The sequence below is a fragment of the Myotis brandtii genome, unplaced genomic scaffold (genome assembly GCF_000412655.1).
Source record: "Myotis brandtii unplaced genomic scaffold, ASM41265v1 scaffold247, whole genome shotgun sequence".
In the NCBI taxonomy this organism is placed as follows: domain Eukaryota; kingdom Metazoa; phylum Chordata; class Mammalia; order Chiroptera; family Vespertilionidae; genus Myotis; species Myotis brandtii.
This window is the reverse complement of record NW_005359352.1, coordinates 960,897-976,819: the sequence shown is the minus strand read 5'-3', so window position 1 is coordinate 976,819 and position 15,923 is coordinate 960,897. Positions and strand designations below refer to the sequence as shown.

The 15,923-nt window shown below is 49.6% G+C and overlaps 1 protein-coding gene across 1 annotated transcript in view; it reads left to right on the top strand.

The window, feature by feature from the left end:
• The window catches only part of TAF1B (TATA box binding protein (TBP)-associated factor, RNA polymerase I, B, 63kDa), a 39,938-nt gene that overhangs the window by 3,061 nt on the left and 20,954 nt on the right, over positions 1-15,923 (top strand). The window contains exons 3-9 of the mRNA XM_014540534.1: positions 1,260-1,358; positions 4,018-4,105; positions 7,298-7,395; positions 8,759-8,854; positions 8,998-9,124; positions 10,596-10,752; positions 14,346-14,445. Of these exons, the coding sequence (XP_014396020.1) occupies positions 1,260-1,358; positions 4,018-4,105; positions 7,298-7,395; positions 8,759-8,854; positions 8,998-9,124; positions 10,596-10,752; positions 14,346-14,445 (765 nt within the window). The remainder of the gene's footprint in view (positions 1-1,259; positions 1,359-4,017; positions 4,106-7,297; positions 7,396-8,758; positions 8,855-8,997; positions 9,125-10,595; positions 10,753-14,345; positions 14,446-15,923) is intronic.

The window sequence follows — 15,923 nt, the reverse complement described above, 5'->3', positions numbered from 1 at the left end:
TTGGGGAAAGAGGCTGGGGTTTCCGGCCGGAGGAGGGTGTGGGCGCCGAGAGCGTGGGTGACGGCCTGTAGGGGTGGGTGTGCTTCAGGGGGAGGAGGAGCGGTGGGCTTGGTGGGGTGTCCATCCACGGGGCGCATCCTCTCTGGACCGACTGCAAGTCCCCTTTGATGTTGGGGCGGGAGGGGGCGGGGCGGGCAGGGAACCAGAACGCCCCCAGGTGACCCCTGGGGGTCCTCGCCACCACCTCGTGCAGGGGTTCCAAATTCGGGTTGGGGGACCCTCCAGGGAATGAACGATCGTCATCGATACGGGGTTAAAGAAAACTTCCCCAACTCATTGCCGGAATAAACGGGGCGTTCGTTTCTGACACGCTAGTCACATGCCAGAGCCGCATGGTATTAAAGCTTCCTGTGATGAGGTCAGTGATCCTGTCAAACACCAGGATCGGGGACCAGTCGCCCAGTGACAGTCTCGGTACATAGAGAAGCGCTGGGAGCAGAAGGCCTTCCCATGGTGGGCGCCCAGCAGATGTTTGCTGAGTGATGGGTGGGTAACGCCTGGGAAGGACCCTGGTCACTCCGACACCCTTGGCCTGAATGTGCTGTGAGTAGAGACCAGGTCTGCTTGGCTCCTCGTTGGACCCTCACCACCCACTGACATGCCTAGTACATAGGTCGTTGATGCTCCTTGTACTGCCGAGTGAATAAATCGAAACCCGAAACAACTATAATAAAAATCTGATCCCTGCCCAGCCGGTGTGGCCCAGTGGCTGAGCACTGACCCGGGAACCAGGAGGTTGGGGTTGGGCTCCTGGTCAGGACACGTTCCCGGGTTGCTGCTCGATGATCATTGATGTGTCTGTCTCTCTCTCCGTCTCCCTTACTCTCTAAAATCAATTTAAAAAATCTATTTAAAAAATGGTCTGCTATTTCTATTTGTTAAGCCTTCTCTATACTTAACTCTTATCTTTTTTTTTTTTCATCACAGCATTTTCAAGGAGTTTTACTAGTATTCACTCATCTTTTTCCTATTTCACCCCTCCCACCTTTTCTTCATTCCCCCCCTCACCCATTGCATGTTTTAGAAACTTGTCTTTAGTTTTATTCCATCCAAACTGCTCAGGAACCTGAGCTGCTGTTCTCCCTGCTTATAGAGAACCTCTCTTACGTATTTTCCACTTTGATGACTTTGTATTTATGGGGTAGACCTGCAGGGTTTGGGCCCCGTGTGCTGAAAGTGGCTTTCCTCTTTTCCTGCAGAAAGAGTTCAGAGAGCGCTGTGCTCAGTGCGACGCGGTGTCTTGGGGTCTGACTGATGAAGGCAAATACTATTGTACTTCCTGCCACAACGTTACAGAAGTAAGTGACAGATCTCATCCGTGAACTTGCTTATGTTTTAAACAGTGCAGGTTCAGCCTCATGTGTGGCAAAGAATTGATGGATTCTTATCGGGCTTGCAATACCCCAATTCCACGAATGGTAGTAGTCTTCCAGTGCTTACGCAGGGTGAGGGAATTTGTGAGTTAGATTTAGGATGAGTTTTTGAAATTATGTTGGGCCATACATATAAATGATTTCCCGATTCAGACTGTGTAGTCCAGGCGTGTCAAACTCGTGGCCAGCGGGCTGCATGCCTCGCTTATTTGGCCCGTGTTAGCCTTTGAGTTTGACATGCTTGGTGTAGTCTTAAGGGGAAATAATTAAAACTGTAGTTCTTTGATTAGTTAAGAGTTTTTAATGTGTGGTGGGATCTTAGAGGTTTGGAAGACGGGATGTTAGAAAGATGGAGGACTGTTGGAAATGTGCTTCGTTGTTATTTTATCTTTGTACAGTACCTTACAGATTGCCCAGTGTTTCTTACCCGGTCCTTAACTGCCTCCTCATAACCACCTGTGAGCTGTACTATTGTGCCTCTCTAGAGACAGGGCAGGTAGGGCTCACGACTTGAGTGAGTTTGCTAAAGTCACACAAGTATAAAGTGTTGAGCCAGGACTTGAACCTGCGTCTTCTGACTCCAGTGTTCATTTTACCCTCCACACCTGCCTCTTACAGTAGAGACTGCCGTTCTGTCCTGCATGGCCTTGATAAGTGAGGCCCCTTCCCCCCGGGAGGGCTGGGCCCTGTTCTGGTTACACACCTCAGGGCAACATAACGCCAATAATCAAGGGTGTGGACAGCCTGCTGTTGGACAGTCTCAACATGCTAGGCTCTTCTCCCTGGGTAAGGATTTGCTCAGAGTCTACAGAGCCAGGAAGGAGCAGATCCTACCTCCACCACATCCCCGGAAGAAAGGCACATCGGGGGCAGGTAAATGGAACTGTGTAGACTTCTGCTCCTGGCCAGGATGGAGTAGCAGGACCCAGGTTTACCTTCCTACCCTAAACAACAAAAACCTGGAAAAAGTGTATGAAACAAGTAAAAAAAAAAATTCCCTTGAGAAAAGTGGTTGGTTTAGCTTGCAGCTCAGTCACACAAGAGCTTTTCCTTGAGACAATCATTGTTCTGTCTGCAGTGGAAGTTCCTACGTCGGCTTCCATGCAGTCACACAGTGTTTAAGAGATAAGTCGGTGCTCCTCTGGAGAGCTTTTCCTTGAGACAATCATTGTTCTGTCTGCAGCGGAAGCTCCTATGTCGGCTTCCATGCAGTCACACAGTGTTTATAAGTCAGTGCTCCTCTGATGAAAGGGTTGGGCTAGGGGGTATGTTCGTTATTTGGATTATGGTGATGCTTTTGGATATACACACACAAAAGCTGATGCTTTTGGAAAATCACATTTATGAGTAGAATGTCTACATATTATTTGCACATAAAATTATGTCTGCAGTAAGTGCCTACATATTATTTGAAGATACTAAACAAAGGTATGAAGTATTGATTACGTGGAAGAAAATAACTTAGTCTACATGTACTACTGAAGTCAGAGATTTATTTAAGAAAAATACATACTTGATCATGTTTCTATATTTTTACCTTATTTACAAGTAAGTATGTTAAGAGTATTAAGTAATTCAATTATCTTAAAATTATATAGTAATGGCTATATTTTTATTTCAGTATTAGTAAAAAAGTGAACAGACACTGGACCAAGTGTTAGAAGATCTGAATTCTAGGGTGGTTTTTTTTGTGTGTGTGTTATTTGTAAAATATGGCTCATTTGTAAATAATATTATTGGTGTAACAATTAGGGAAAGTATATACGCAATCAAAGGCATTTATAAAATTGTTAACAAGATTTAATATATGTGAGAGAGAGAGAAAGAGCTATAATCAGAGAGCAAGCCAGAATCTTAGGTACCAGTCCCTGAGAGCACTTGGAATTAAAGACTTTGGAATGAATTGTACCCACCATTTAGTCATTCCAAAATCCTATAAATGGATAAAAAACAAAAAGTAGTATTTTTATAATTTTATAAATAAAGCTGTTTTAGAATATTATTCAAATACAGAAAAGTAGGATGTGTAGTTTAGGCATTGCTGATTACAATAAATACAGAAATTATTTTAATTCCAAAGTGTTTTTGGTGCAGAAAAAATGAATATATTTGACTTTAGGTTTGATTTGAAACAATTAGAAAGTGATTTTACCAAAGAACTTACATGCTTTTTGCATAACCCATGGACACAGACAGTATTGTGGTTAAGGCCTGGGGAAGGGGTCCATGGGGGAGAAAGGGGTCATCTGTAATACTTTCACCAATAAATTAAAAAAAATAAATAAAAGGTTAACCCACATACATGCACACACACACAAATGTGATTTGAAATAAAAGTTTATTCATTTGACAGACGTTTATTCAGTGTTTACTATATTCCAGGCACTGTTTTAGGTAGAGAGTAATTTTGAATGAGAAAGCAACAAAAAGGTTAATCAGAATGTTCCAATTCATATAATTTCCCCCACGTGTGACATCATTGGTTCTGGCACTCACAGGGGGTTCATTGTGCTCCCAGAACAGCTTGGAAACATGTGGGAGATGTAAAGCTATGGTTTTAATGATAATGTTTCCATTTCTGCAGAGATCTAAGGACGTTTTAAACAGCGAGGCGATTCCTAATACTAAAATACAAGCTATCAACCGCGGGCTTAAAAAGAGAAATAAACTTGGTAAGTTCATTCCTCATGTGTGCCCAGCATTCTTCAGCCATGGTTTTCACCGTCATGATTTGGGGATGTGGAATGGAATATTAAGTAGATTCTAGAGAAGTTGCCAGAATTCTAAGCAGGTAATCCAACGTGGAATTAAAGTGGGTGGTTATTGATGGTGAAATTGGAGGCAGGTGTCTGCCAGCATGTCATTTTTTACCCTGTGTTGTCAGGTTGCTTTTCCAGTGGAGCAACTATTATGCAAAAAAATAATGATGACAAAAGGTGCATCTCTCTTTCTATCTGTTGGCGTCTGCTTTTCTGTCCCGTATTTGTCATCTCGTGAATGTGATTTTCTGCGCTTTAAAGAAAAATGCTTACTTTCTGAAATGATTCAGCAGGAATTGTCAGGTTAGGCAGGTTAAACCTGATATTCAACTTCAGAAACCCATTTCTCACACTGAATTTTGAACACACCCTTTTAAAATAGGGAAGATTATTTTCCCTTAAAATAGCCTCAGGCCCTAGCTGGTTTGGCTCAGTGGATAGAGCGTCGGCCTGAGGACTGAAGGGTCCTGGGTTTGATTCCCGTTCAGGGCATATGCCTGGGTTTCGGGCCCGATCCCCAGTGGGAGTTGTGCAGGAGGCAGCCAATCAATGCTTCTCTCTCATCATTGATGTTTCTATCTCTCCCCCTCTGCCTCCTCTCTGAAATCAATAAAAACATATTTTAAAAAATAGCCTCACCATGGGTGTGCTTTGACAGGTATGTTTCATTAACCCAGTGAGTACAGGTAATTACCCTTCTTGAGAAGAATCTGAGGGAGTCTACCTGATGCTTTTCATTTTGTGACTGATGACCTAGGACAGTGATGGCGAACCTTTGACACGCGTGTCAGAGGTGGCACGCGAACTCATTTTTTTAGTTGATTTTTCGTTGTTAAATGGCATTTAAATATATAAAATAAATATCAAAAATATAAGTCTTTGTTTTACTATGTGAAAGGGCGAGGGCTAGGCCCTCCATCTTGCCCCAGGGTAAGGGCTACGCCCTCCATCTTACCTTGGCCATGTGCTTGGCAAGGCTTCTTCCCAGAAGCCCAAGCCTCTGCTAGCCACACCCAGGACTTCTTTAAACTAACCAATGACAATCAAGGGAAGTCGCCATAGATATGACCACATCCTGTGTAACAAGACACCAACTTGCACCTGGCCAATTGGCAAGGCCCACAGCCCTTTCTCCTCCCCTTACACCAACCCCCTATAAAACCCCTCTCCACACAGAGTTCTCTCTCTCTGCTTCCTGCCGCTGCGTCGGCGAGGTGGGGGAGCCGAGCTAGCTCGAATAAAGACTCTTATGCTTTTGCATCGGACTGGCTGGCTCCCTGGTGTGGTTTCTTGGGGATCCTGAAATCTGGGCATAACACTATGGTTGCAAAGATAAAAAAATTTCTATATGTGACACGGCACCAGAGTTAAGTTAGGGCTTTCAAAATGCTGACACGCCGAGTTCAAAAGGTTCGCCATCACTGATAGGACCAGATTCTCAGGTTTGAAACCCGGCTAATGACGGCTCTTTCCACATGAGGGGCTCCAAGGGCACACACACTTGAAATGAATATGTAAAAATGTGAATGAACTCTGTGTGAACGACAGAATGCCTAAATGCCAACTTCTATTCCTGATTAACCTTTAATAGTGACTGTTGTTATTAGGCTGAAACCTGATTAATTTTAAATTTTATTAGGGTAAGCCTGATTAATTTGGATTTGACCTATGTAAACAGTTAAAGTGTATAGTTAAACGTAACACATTGCGGACGGATCATGAGCATTCTTGTGTTTTAGTATTACACAGTGTTTTACATAAATGTTAAAGGCGCGCCTTACAGTTAAATACCCATTGCATCTTGAAGCTGTTTATTACATGTTCTTACAAGCTAATATCTTTTTAAAGTGTGATACTTTGTAAATGTTTTTTGTCCTCGTTCAGTAGAACTTACCTGGCCACTGGGTAAAGCTAGCAGTAAAACCACCGGTGCGCAGCGTTAAGTAGCTGCAGGAACTCGGGTGCTTCAGGGAGATGCCAGGTGTCTTAGATTCAGCCTCTTTGACCTCCGCTCCTTCCTCTGTAACATGGAGGTGGTACCGCCTGTTACGTGGACGAGGAGCCCAGACGCAGGGTGTGCCGGTGAGAGCAGTGCGCAGGGGCCCAGGTTGAAGAGCTCCCCCTCCCTCCCTGCCCTTGGGGTGCAGCGGATGACAGGCTTTCCATCTCACTCATGTACAACCCGAGACCCTCTCCAGAGGTTGGGTCAGGGCCTGGTGACACTGAGGTGAGGAGAGCGGCAGTCCGGTGACATCCACAAGGGGAGGGACCTTGGAGTCATGGTGACCGACTCCAGAAGCTCTTTGTGAGAAGGCTGCTAACCCACCCCCGGAAAGGACAGCGTTTGTCCAGCAGGGAGGGGTGAAACCTCAGGGTCTTAGCCGGTGGTTCTGTTTAAACGCGTAGCTCTTGTCTGCCATGTGGCAGATTTCCTCACCGTCTCCAGGGCGGTTTGAGGACTGAAGGAAAGAACCTACTACAGCACCCGGCACGCCCCGGCACCTGGCAGAGCTCCATAAAGGGGGTTTCTTCGCTTGCAGTTTCTCCCGAGTACCTGGATCCGTGCTCAGAGAAGCAGATGCCTCGCGCACTGTGTGGAGTGACGGCACTGCCTCTCCTGGAGCCCGGACCCTCTCGTCCTGGCTTCTGTGCATCGATTCCCCACATGCTCACGGCTGCCTTTCTGGTGCTGGGGACAGAGCAGCGGAAGCCCAGGGGCCGAGCGCTGCGTGTCCCCAGGCAGGGTTTAGTGGGCATCGTTCACACAGTATGCTTCTTAAAACTTATTTCATCTGTTTAACGCGGTGACTACCATTTTTCTGCCTATTACATTAATGTTTCAGAAAAATTATGGGTAATGTGAAATGTAAAATCTCATCAATTATAAAAATAATGTTTAGCGTTAGCATTTGGGTACACATCTGCCATGTTGGAAATTAGACTGTAAGAATGGAAACCCTATTCAGGGATACAAAGCACTACAGTTGCCCTGTGTGAAACAGCCGTGCCCGGGGCAGGCGCGGGGAGGACGTGAGGGAACACCTGTGGCCGCGCACAGTGGTCAATCAGGAGTGCGGTGTCTGAGACATGTTGTCTGTCTTTCAGAGAAAGGCTGGGACTGGTACGTGTGCGAAGGCTTTCAGCACGTCCTGTATCAGCAAGCAGAGGCCTTGAAGGCCCTGGGGGTCGGCCCAGAGTTAAAGGTGAGTCCATGTGTGCCTAGATGTTAGCTTTCCGTCTTGTTGTTCGAAGAACAGTAAGATTTAGAGTGAAACTAACCAGTAATAACAGGAGGGCTGCGGGAGAATCTTGCTTCTGATGTTTTTGCTTTAGTCTTTTTATTAGACCAGCAATTCCCACACTACATTCTCCAGGATGTGAAGAAGCAGTACATCTAAAAGAAAACAAAAGGGTTTACTCATCATGTATTTAGGAAACATTGACTTAAACCAGGGGTCCTCAAACTTTTTAAATAGGGGGCCAGTTCACTGTCCCTCAGACCGCTGGAGGGCCAGACTATAGTTTAAAAAAAAACTATGAACAAATTCCTATGCACACTGCACATATCTTATTTTGAAGTAAAAAAACAAAACGGGAACAAATACAATATTTGTATTTGCATGTGGCCGAGGGCCGTAGTTTGAGGACCCCTGAACAATGTAAAACAAGTAACTTTGCAAGCTTCCGGCCGCCTTTCCTGTGGCAGTGTGCTGGTTCCGTTCCCCCGGGGCCCGGGGACAGCGTGGGCCGTGCTCAGGGTTTGAGACAGAAGCCGGGTGGGTGGCCTCCAGCAGGATTTGAGTTCCAGATGCTCCCTGGGTAGCGAGGCATTAGCCAGCGGTTCTCCACGTGGGTTTGTGTCAGGAACCTGGAGGGCCTGTGAAAGCACAGCCTGCTGACCCAGAGCTGCTGGGGCAGGAGGTGTGGAGTGGCCCAAGGATTGGCCTTCTAGCAAGTTCCCACGTGACCTGATAGGGCTGGTCCAGGGACCATCCTTTGACTTTGCTGCCTCTCAAGAGGGACTTTTCTATTATTTGAATTTTGTATTTCCCCATCTAGTTGAAGCCTTTTCAGAAATTCTGTAAAAGCCAGTTACTGAGCACTGTGGTTACTGTACACCTGCTTCATGCCCATCACTGGGAGCCAAGCGCTAGGAGACCCAGCCTAGCTGGAGAGAGGGGAGTGCGTGAACAGTCAGATCCCGGGTGCTCACAAGTGACACGAAGGGCAGAACGAGAAGGGAGGAGGACAGGGTGGACCGAATCACCAAGGAGAGATGTGGAGGGGGCTTTGCTGGTGGGGCAGCCGCACAGGTGACTCTAGACCGGGTGTGGTGAAGAGACACTGGCCTGTGCTGGCAGAGGTCACTACAGGAACTAGAAACTCAGCATCTGAGGCCTCAGGGCGCCTGCCCGCAGTCAGTGCGTTCGGTCCGGCTGCTGGTGAGGGAAGTAGAGCCGCACAGGAGAGGCCGCCGTCCGGGCAGCACAGAGAGGCTGTGGGTGAGATGTGCTGGCGTACTTGTCACCAGACCACAGATCCCCACTCGTTTCCCTTCCGCCTCAGAATCAAGTTCTGCATAATTTTTGGAAGCGCTACCTGCAGAAGAGCAAGCAGGCGTATTGCGAAAACCCAGTTCATGCCAGAAAGAGGAAAGCCGCGGTAAGTCACAGGCAGAGCCTGGGACAGGGACACTCCGGGAGACGCAGAGGTGAGGTTTATGATGGTCAGGAGTTAAGTTCATGGGAATTATTGCCATTTAATTTAAAATTCCTGTGCAGTGACTTCATGTTGTTTTGCGATAGGTCCTGGGCAGTCCGAGTCACTCGGACTGGGAGAGCGAGCCTGCGCTGCTGAGTGACGCCAGCGGCCCTTTTATTGAAAGTGACGGCCCGCGGAAGCCGTCCCCCCCCAGCAGAGCATCCCACTCAGGTAACGGAGCCGCGCTGTCCAGGGCGGGAGGCGGGAGCTGGTGGTGTCCAGAAGGCACGCAGTCCAGTCTCCTCGCTCCAGGAAAGGAGGTGGGCCCAGCAGAACCCCATGCTGAGCAAAAGACAAAGGAGTGAAGTCTCAGTGTCATTTTATGGAGGACACTGTCCCCACACTCGCTCCAGGAAAGGAGGTGGGCCCAGCAGAACCCCACGCTGAGCAAAAGGCACAGGGAGTGAAGTCTCAGTGTCAGCTTATGGAGGACACTGTCCCCACTGGAACACTGCTGTGTGATGTCGGAAGGGAGCCAGACAGGAAGTGGGTCTAGAAAGACCGAGGCCAACTCAGTAAAGATCGTACATGTGTGGGGGCCCAGGGTTTCCCCAGAAAAGCCGCTGCAGAGCGTGAGAGAACTTAGCCCCTGGTCATCGGGTAGACAGGAGTCAAAGAGGACGTGCCCCGTTTCTAAGCACAGACTAAAGCAGGCGGAATGAGCCCATGGTACATGTGTGTGTACCTCATTTTCCGATTTAATTCCACGATTGTACCCGGGGAGTCTGGCCTGGGCTCCGGGGGAGAGGCTGAGCTACTGGTCCTTCCCTTCGAGGATCCAGCATTCCCACCTGGAACCCGCCCCCGGAGCTGATCGGATCTTCCAGAGCACGCTCTGTGCGTCTCCTGGTCGGAGGGTGTCATCCTGGCTGTTCTGGAAAGTGGGTGGGAAGAAGAGGGCCCGGGAGAGGGGATCTCAGGACTCCATACATGACCTTTCACTTACTCCCCCCGTTTTCATAAGATGCCTGGCTCAGCTGTGAGTGTGACTGAGGGTCCCTGTCCCAGAGGAGAAACTTTCAATGTCCGGCCAAGATTGGGGCGGGCAGTCCCGTGGCTGTGGCGCTGGGTGCGAATCTGATCAGACTCTCCAGCAGTCCTGGGGTCAGTCCGACCGTCGCTGTTGCCAGGGGGCCCTGGTTGAACCAATCCCAGCCCTCTTCAGAGGCCCCGGGCACAGTTACCTGCCATGGCTCTGAGTCCCGCTGTCTCAGGACCGCTAAGGCGCAATCGCCTGTCCAATGCTTTCCAGCTTCCACACTGCTGCTCCTCTCTCCTTTCCACCGTATTTGTTCTGGGGTTACCGTTTTAAAATGGCCTTTATCGTTGTTTAGTGAGACAGAGCAGACGCTAAACAGCAGGTTTTCAACCTGCCCTCTTAACGGGAAGCTCCTGCGAGTTGTCACATGTGCAGATCATAGTGTCTTACGTATTTTATGGGATCTGTGGCCTCGTGTGTCTTGTAAAGGAGTCATCCTCCATCTGTGGCATCCTCAGGCCCCTGCAGGCTTGTTGGACAGGTTGGTGCAGCTCCTCGGGGCTCAGGCGGCCCCAGTACAGCTGGTCCAGGGACGATGCTTTGAGAACCACAGATATGAATGCCTCTTTGGATTTTACTATTTTTCTCCTTTTGTCCCCTAAGAAATGGCCTCCATCTGCTCCGGGTCTCTTGATGGAGTCGAGTACTCTCTGCGCAAGGAGAAGGGGCTCGTGAAGATGACCATGCCCGCGACCCTCGCTCTCTGCGGCCTGTCGTTGCTGTGGCAGCGGGAGGCGCTCGCCCTCTCCGACCTCCTGCGGTAAGTGGCCTCGGAGCGTGTGGTCACCTGTGCGGACCAGGGACAGCGTGGACAGTGTGACTTACGAGGCTTGCATTGAGGAAGGGACTGGAAAGACTGGGGAACTGGGTTCCAGTTCTGTAACTCAGTCCTCCCTGGGCTAGTAACTCCCCCTTCCTGGCTTCCTTATTCATAAAGGGGAAATAATAGTACCTGCCTGGCGTGGGCGTTGGGAGTTAGTTATCTACTGTGAGTAAACCGCGTTGAAGAAGAAAAGTGACATTCAAGTGGTAGTATTAGTGTTGTTGTTTCTAAGGAAGAAGATGAACAGATGACTTTACAGTGGCAAATGGTTATTAATGGCGTTACACAAGAGCTAAACATAGGCTGCCTACCTTTATATGTGAAATTGAAACACAACTGTTGGAAGAACCTGTTATGCAGATAGCTGGCATTTACATTTTCCAAGATAATCTGCAGGGCTTTCTGGCTAACGAGTAAATTAGGGCATGTGCTAAGGATTTCTCATCACAGCCAAGACGGGCCCCAGTCATCAGTGTGTCCCTGCTCCCCTTGCTCGTGTGTTCTAATAACGTGTGGGTTTGGTCGGCGTGTGGAGTGGGGTAAGAGCATGGATTTAGACCACACTCCTGGTTCTGCTGCTATATGTTATGTGGCCTTGAGTAAATTTCATTTTAACTTTTCTCTGCCTCTGTCTTCTTGTTGTAAAGCAGGAATAACACTATTTACCTCGCAGGGTTAGGGTTGCAGCTGCGTCAGTACTTCGCACACGCAGAGCACTTAGGCCAGGCCGGACACAGGAGAGCAGTGCTGCTATCGTGGCTTTGTCATCTTCCTTTTCTCTCCTCCTCCTCTCCTTGTCCTTCTTCTTTGCCACCACCATCATTCTTGGCACTATGGGCCTTTGATTAAATAAAATGCCTCCAATGAATGATGCTGGTACCTTTGAATTTGGCCACATCAGCCAGATAACAAGGCTTTTCTCAGGTGATTCACCGCGTGCAGATCGTCCATGACTCAGGGACTTCACTGTGAAGTTGAAACCCCGTCTTGCTCTGTCTGCCCCCTGGGGTGACCTCATCTTCTCCCAGGGCCCTAATTACCGCCTCTGTGGTGATGACGCCCGAGTCTATATCTCCAGCCCAGACTTGTTTACTGAGGGCCGGGCCCGTATGTATCACACAGGAGGCCGTGGGACGGCCACTCCTGGGCTGTCTTCATGGTATCTCAGGATCAGCATGACCCAATGAGGCTCCTCGTCTTTCCCCTCGGCCCAGCTCCTTCTCCATCCAGCGTTTTCCGTCTTCTAAACGCCACGCCTCTGGCATCCGATCCAGCAGCCTAGGAATCAGCCTTGACTCTTTCCTCTCTAGGCACACACATCCGTCAGCCAAATTTGCAAAGTAACTCTCTAAACCACTTTCTCCCCATTCCCTGTCTGTCTTTACCTGGGTTGCTTAGCAACCTCCCAGATGAGCCCTGTGGCTGCAGTCTTGTGCCCTCTCCCCGTGTCCTCCCTAACCAGAGGGACCTTCGGGAACAGCAGTCTCATCACCTGCGGATGCCGGCGCAGGCTCCCACCCTCCCAGGGCGGCTGGAGAGGCTATAGCAGAACCCGCCTAGAACTCTAACTACCTGAAGTTCTTCTCGGGGAAGGTTATATGTGGTTGGAAGATCGAGGGTGAAATCCTGCACCTTCGTCTCTTTCTCTCTCCCTGGCTCCCTTTCCTCCTCCCTCTCCCTTTCCTCCTCCTTCTCCCTCCCTCCTCCCTCTCTCTTCCTTCCTCTTCCATCTACCTTCCTCTTCCCTCTCCCTTCCTCCCTCTCCCTTTCCTCCTCCTCCTCCCTCCCTCCTCCCTCTCCCTTCCTCCTCCTCCTCCCTCCCTCCTCCCTCTCCCCCCTTCCTCCCTCTCCCTCTCCTCCTCCTCCTCCCCCCCTCCTCCCTCTCCCTTCCTCCTCCTCCTCCCTCCCTCCTCCCTCTCCCTTCCTCCTCCCTCTCCCTTTCCTCCTCCTCCTCCTCCCTCTCCCTTCCTCCTGCCTCCCCTCCTCCCTGGTCCTCTCCTTCCTCCCCGGGGAATGGCAGGCCCGCGAGGAGGTGGTCCGCTGGCTGGAGACCTCTCTGCTCTGGGCACAGACAGATCTGGGGACGGAGCTTAGCTGCTTGGAATAACAGGAGAAGAGCTTGTCCCTTTCTCTGCTTTCCTTAGGTTCTCAAAGGTGTCCCCTGGCACCTGTGAGAGACGCAGGGCCTTGGGCCCTTTCTCATCTTCTGACCCAGCCGCCTGGGTGGGCCTGTGAGCTCTGCTTTCCTAAGCCCCCAAGAGACTCCTATAGATGCTAAACTGAGAGCTCCTGCCAGACTGAACAGACAGCTAAAGGACACTGATCTGAAGAGAACCATGGCCAGCCTGGCTACAGCCCCTGCATCTCACTGACCCTACGCGTCACTCCCGTTAAATCCTGAGCGGCGCCCGTGGTCCTCGGGATGAGCTCATCACCCTTCCAGGAGCCTTCAGAGGACCTGCCTGCCCAGCAACGACAGGAATAAGTGAAAATAGCCAACACTGTTCAGTCCACAGATGCTCATTGAATATTGATTACATGCAGGGGTTACTCTTGAGATGCCATGTAGATCGAGTCCCTGCTCTCACGAAGTCCCAGGCTCGAGGAGGGAGCAGATGAGCAAGGACCTAACTGTGTAAAAGCTGATCCCGAGCGAAGTGCCTGCAGGAGACGGGAGCTGGGTGACGTGACAGTGACTAGCTGGCTGCCGGGACTGGTCGATAGGGAGGCCTCACTGTGAAGGTGGGGCTTAAGCCGCACTTTCAGTGAAATAGAGCCGGAGGCGGGTCTTGGACGTACTGTGCTCGGTAGAGGGAGGTCGGTGCCCAGCCCTAGAGCTCCGTGTGGTCGAGAGGAGGGGGCTAGTGGACAGAGTGAGCAAATCTGAAGGAGTCGGAGGGTGGGGCCAGGGGCCTAATAAGCAGAGTTCAGATGCAGGTCTTTGTTAGCCTAGTTAGGGGGTTGGATGCTTTTAATTGAGATATAATTCATATACAGTAAAACTCACCCTTCTCAATGCCCGTCAGTGGTTTTCGGCGCATTTACAAGGCTGTGCAGCCATCTGTCTGTTTCCACAGCAAAGGACACGCATGCTCAGTAGGAGTGAGACAGTGAGGCGCTGGGAGATGGGCAGGAGAGGCAGACCCGGTCACTCAGGCAGCGGGAAGACGGGCCCCAGGAGGGCACGGTGGGGCGGGGGGCCGTGGACACGGCTACGCTTCAGGAAGGAGTGGGGCTGGGCCTGGGCGGTGGGGATAGAAGTGGAACCAGGCGAGTGGGTGCAGGAGAGGTTTTGCAAGTAGATGTGCTCAGCTCTAATGCAGTGCCTCTCACATCATCTGCGATAAAGAGCCCGTTTGTTAAATTTCCAGTCTGGCACCAATGGAGACTTTTGAAAAATGTAATAAAATCATAAACAGAGACAGTGTTTCCTGGGACCTTGTCTTTGAAACACAGCATTTTCAACTCTTTTGATTACTTTGCTAAATCAGTACATAGCTCTTATTGAAACTCTTTCTTTTTAAAAACAGATTTGTTGAAGAGGGCCATATTCCTTATGTAAATGCTTTTGAGCGTTTTCCAGAAGAGATGAAATTGTATGGGCGTGACAAAGGAATCTTTGCTATAGAGGTAAGTTATTTTCTTTTTTTAACTTTGTGATCACGAATAAGACACAAGAATAGTATACAACTTTAAAAGTTCAACATAGAAACCGTTAAGTAATTTCAAATTTCCTAACAGGTGTTTTTTGTTATTATTTGTAAACTGTGTTGCTTTGGAGAAAGTTGTTATCTTGTTTCAAGAGGCAGGATTTTAAGTCCTTTGCTCGCATGAGTCCTGGATCTGTTCTCCGATGTCCCCTGTGGAAGGGCTTCTGTCCTTTAATTCTGAGTCTTTATCAGTGTTTATACTCCTCAAAGGTTATCTTCCCTTTTCCGTCGTCAGAAGGCTTTCCATTTACTAAATATTATTAAAATTCAGCAGTGTCTTCCATTTGCCCACTAATAGGCCTTCCTGATCTTCACCACCGTCTGTGTTTGCAGTTTAACTTGAAAGACATTTGTGACCCTTAGAAACCTGGTCTGGTAATTATTTCACTTGACCCCGTTTACGTACGAGCAGACACCTCAGGAAGCTGGTGGGGCATGTAGTGTCATGCGGTTGGTGGTCCCAGACTGGGAACTTTTGTACTCGGGCCTTATGCTCATCGCATCATCTTTTGCTCCGTTGCCTGCTGTTCTGCCTCCTCCTCACCCGAGTTCTCCAGAACCCTCACGTAGGTGCTGTGAAAATATAACCATGGCACGTGCTGTTGAAGCACTGAGCCAGCAGGAAATGGAGACACCATACAGAAGGTTGCAAGATGCCGTAACATTTTACACCTGAGGTTGTTAAATACTAGCAGCATTCTGCATCGGACTAGAATATTGGTCGCTGTGAATGATTTAGAGAACATTAGATTTGTTCTCTAAATTTGTGATGTAGAGAACGTTAGATTTGTAAACCAGGTGGCTCTGCCCTCAGGACAACGTGAGCGAAGCAGCTCCCGTGACGGGGCTGCAGCGCTGGGCTGGAGGTGGGCTCCCAGGGATGGTCCTAGTCCCTTCGACCCAGGAGAGAGAAGGCAGTGCCCAGGGCTCGCCCTGGCCCACCCGTGGGAAGCGCGAGGAAGGAGGGTACAGCTGCAGCCCCTCTTGACCTGGAAAAACAAAAGGTACATTAGTAGTGGGGGTGCTTGTTATGTACCAGGCCTGTTTCAAAGGCTTTGTGAGCTCATTTGTTATTCATACCAACCCTCTGAAGTACGTAGTGGTATTGTCACCCCTGTGTTACAGACACAGACAGAGATCCTAGGTGCTTGCCTGGTGTTCTCACTCTGAACGTAGTCTGGCATGGCTCAGGCAGCCCTAGTGTGGAAGGAGACAACAATGAGGGACCGTACCAAGCAGTGAGACTGGGAGCAGGGAGCAGCGGGCAGGAATGGGAGGAGGCTGTTGGGGCCGAAAGGGGGCTCCAAACTGGTTACTGAAACCAAGAGGTGGGCCTGTGGCAGCCAGGACAGAAAGCGGGGGCGGAGGAGCCAGCCGGAGGGGGCTGGTTAGTGGGGA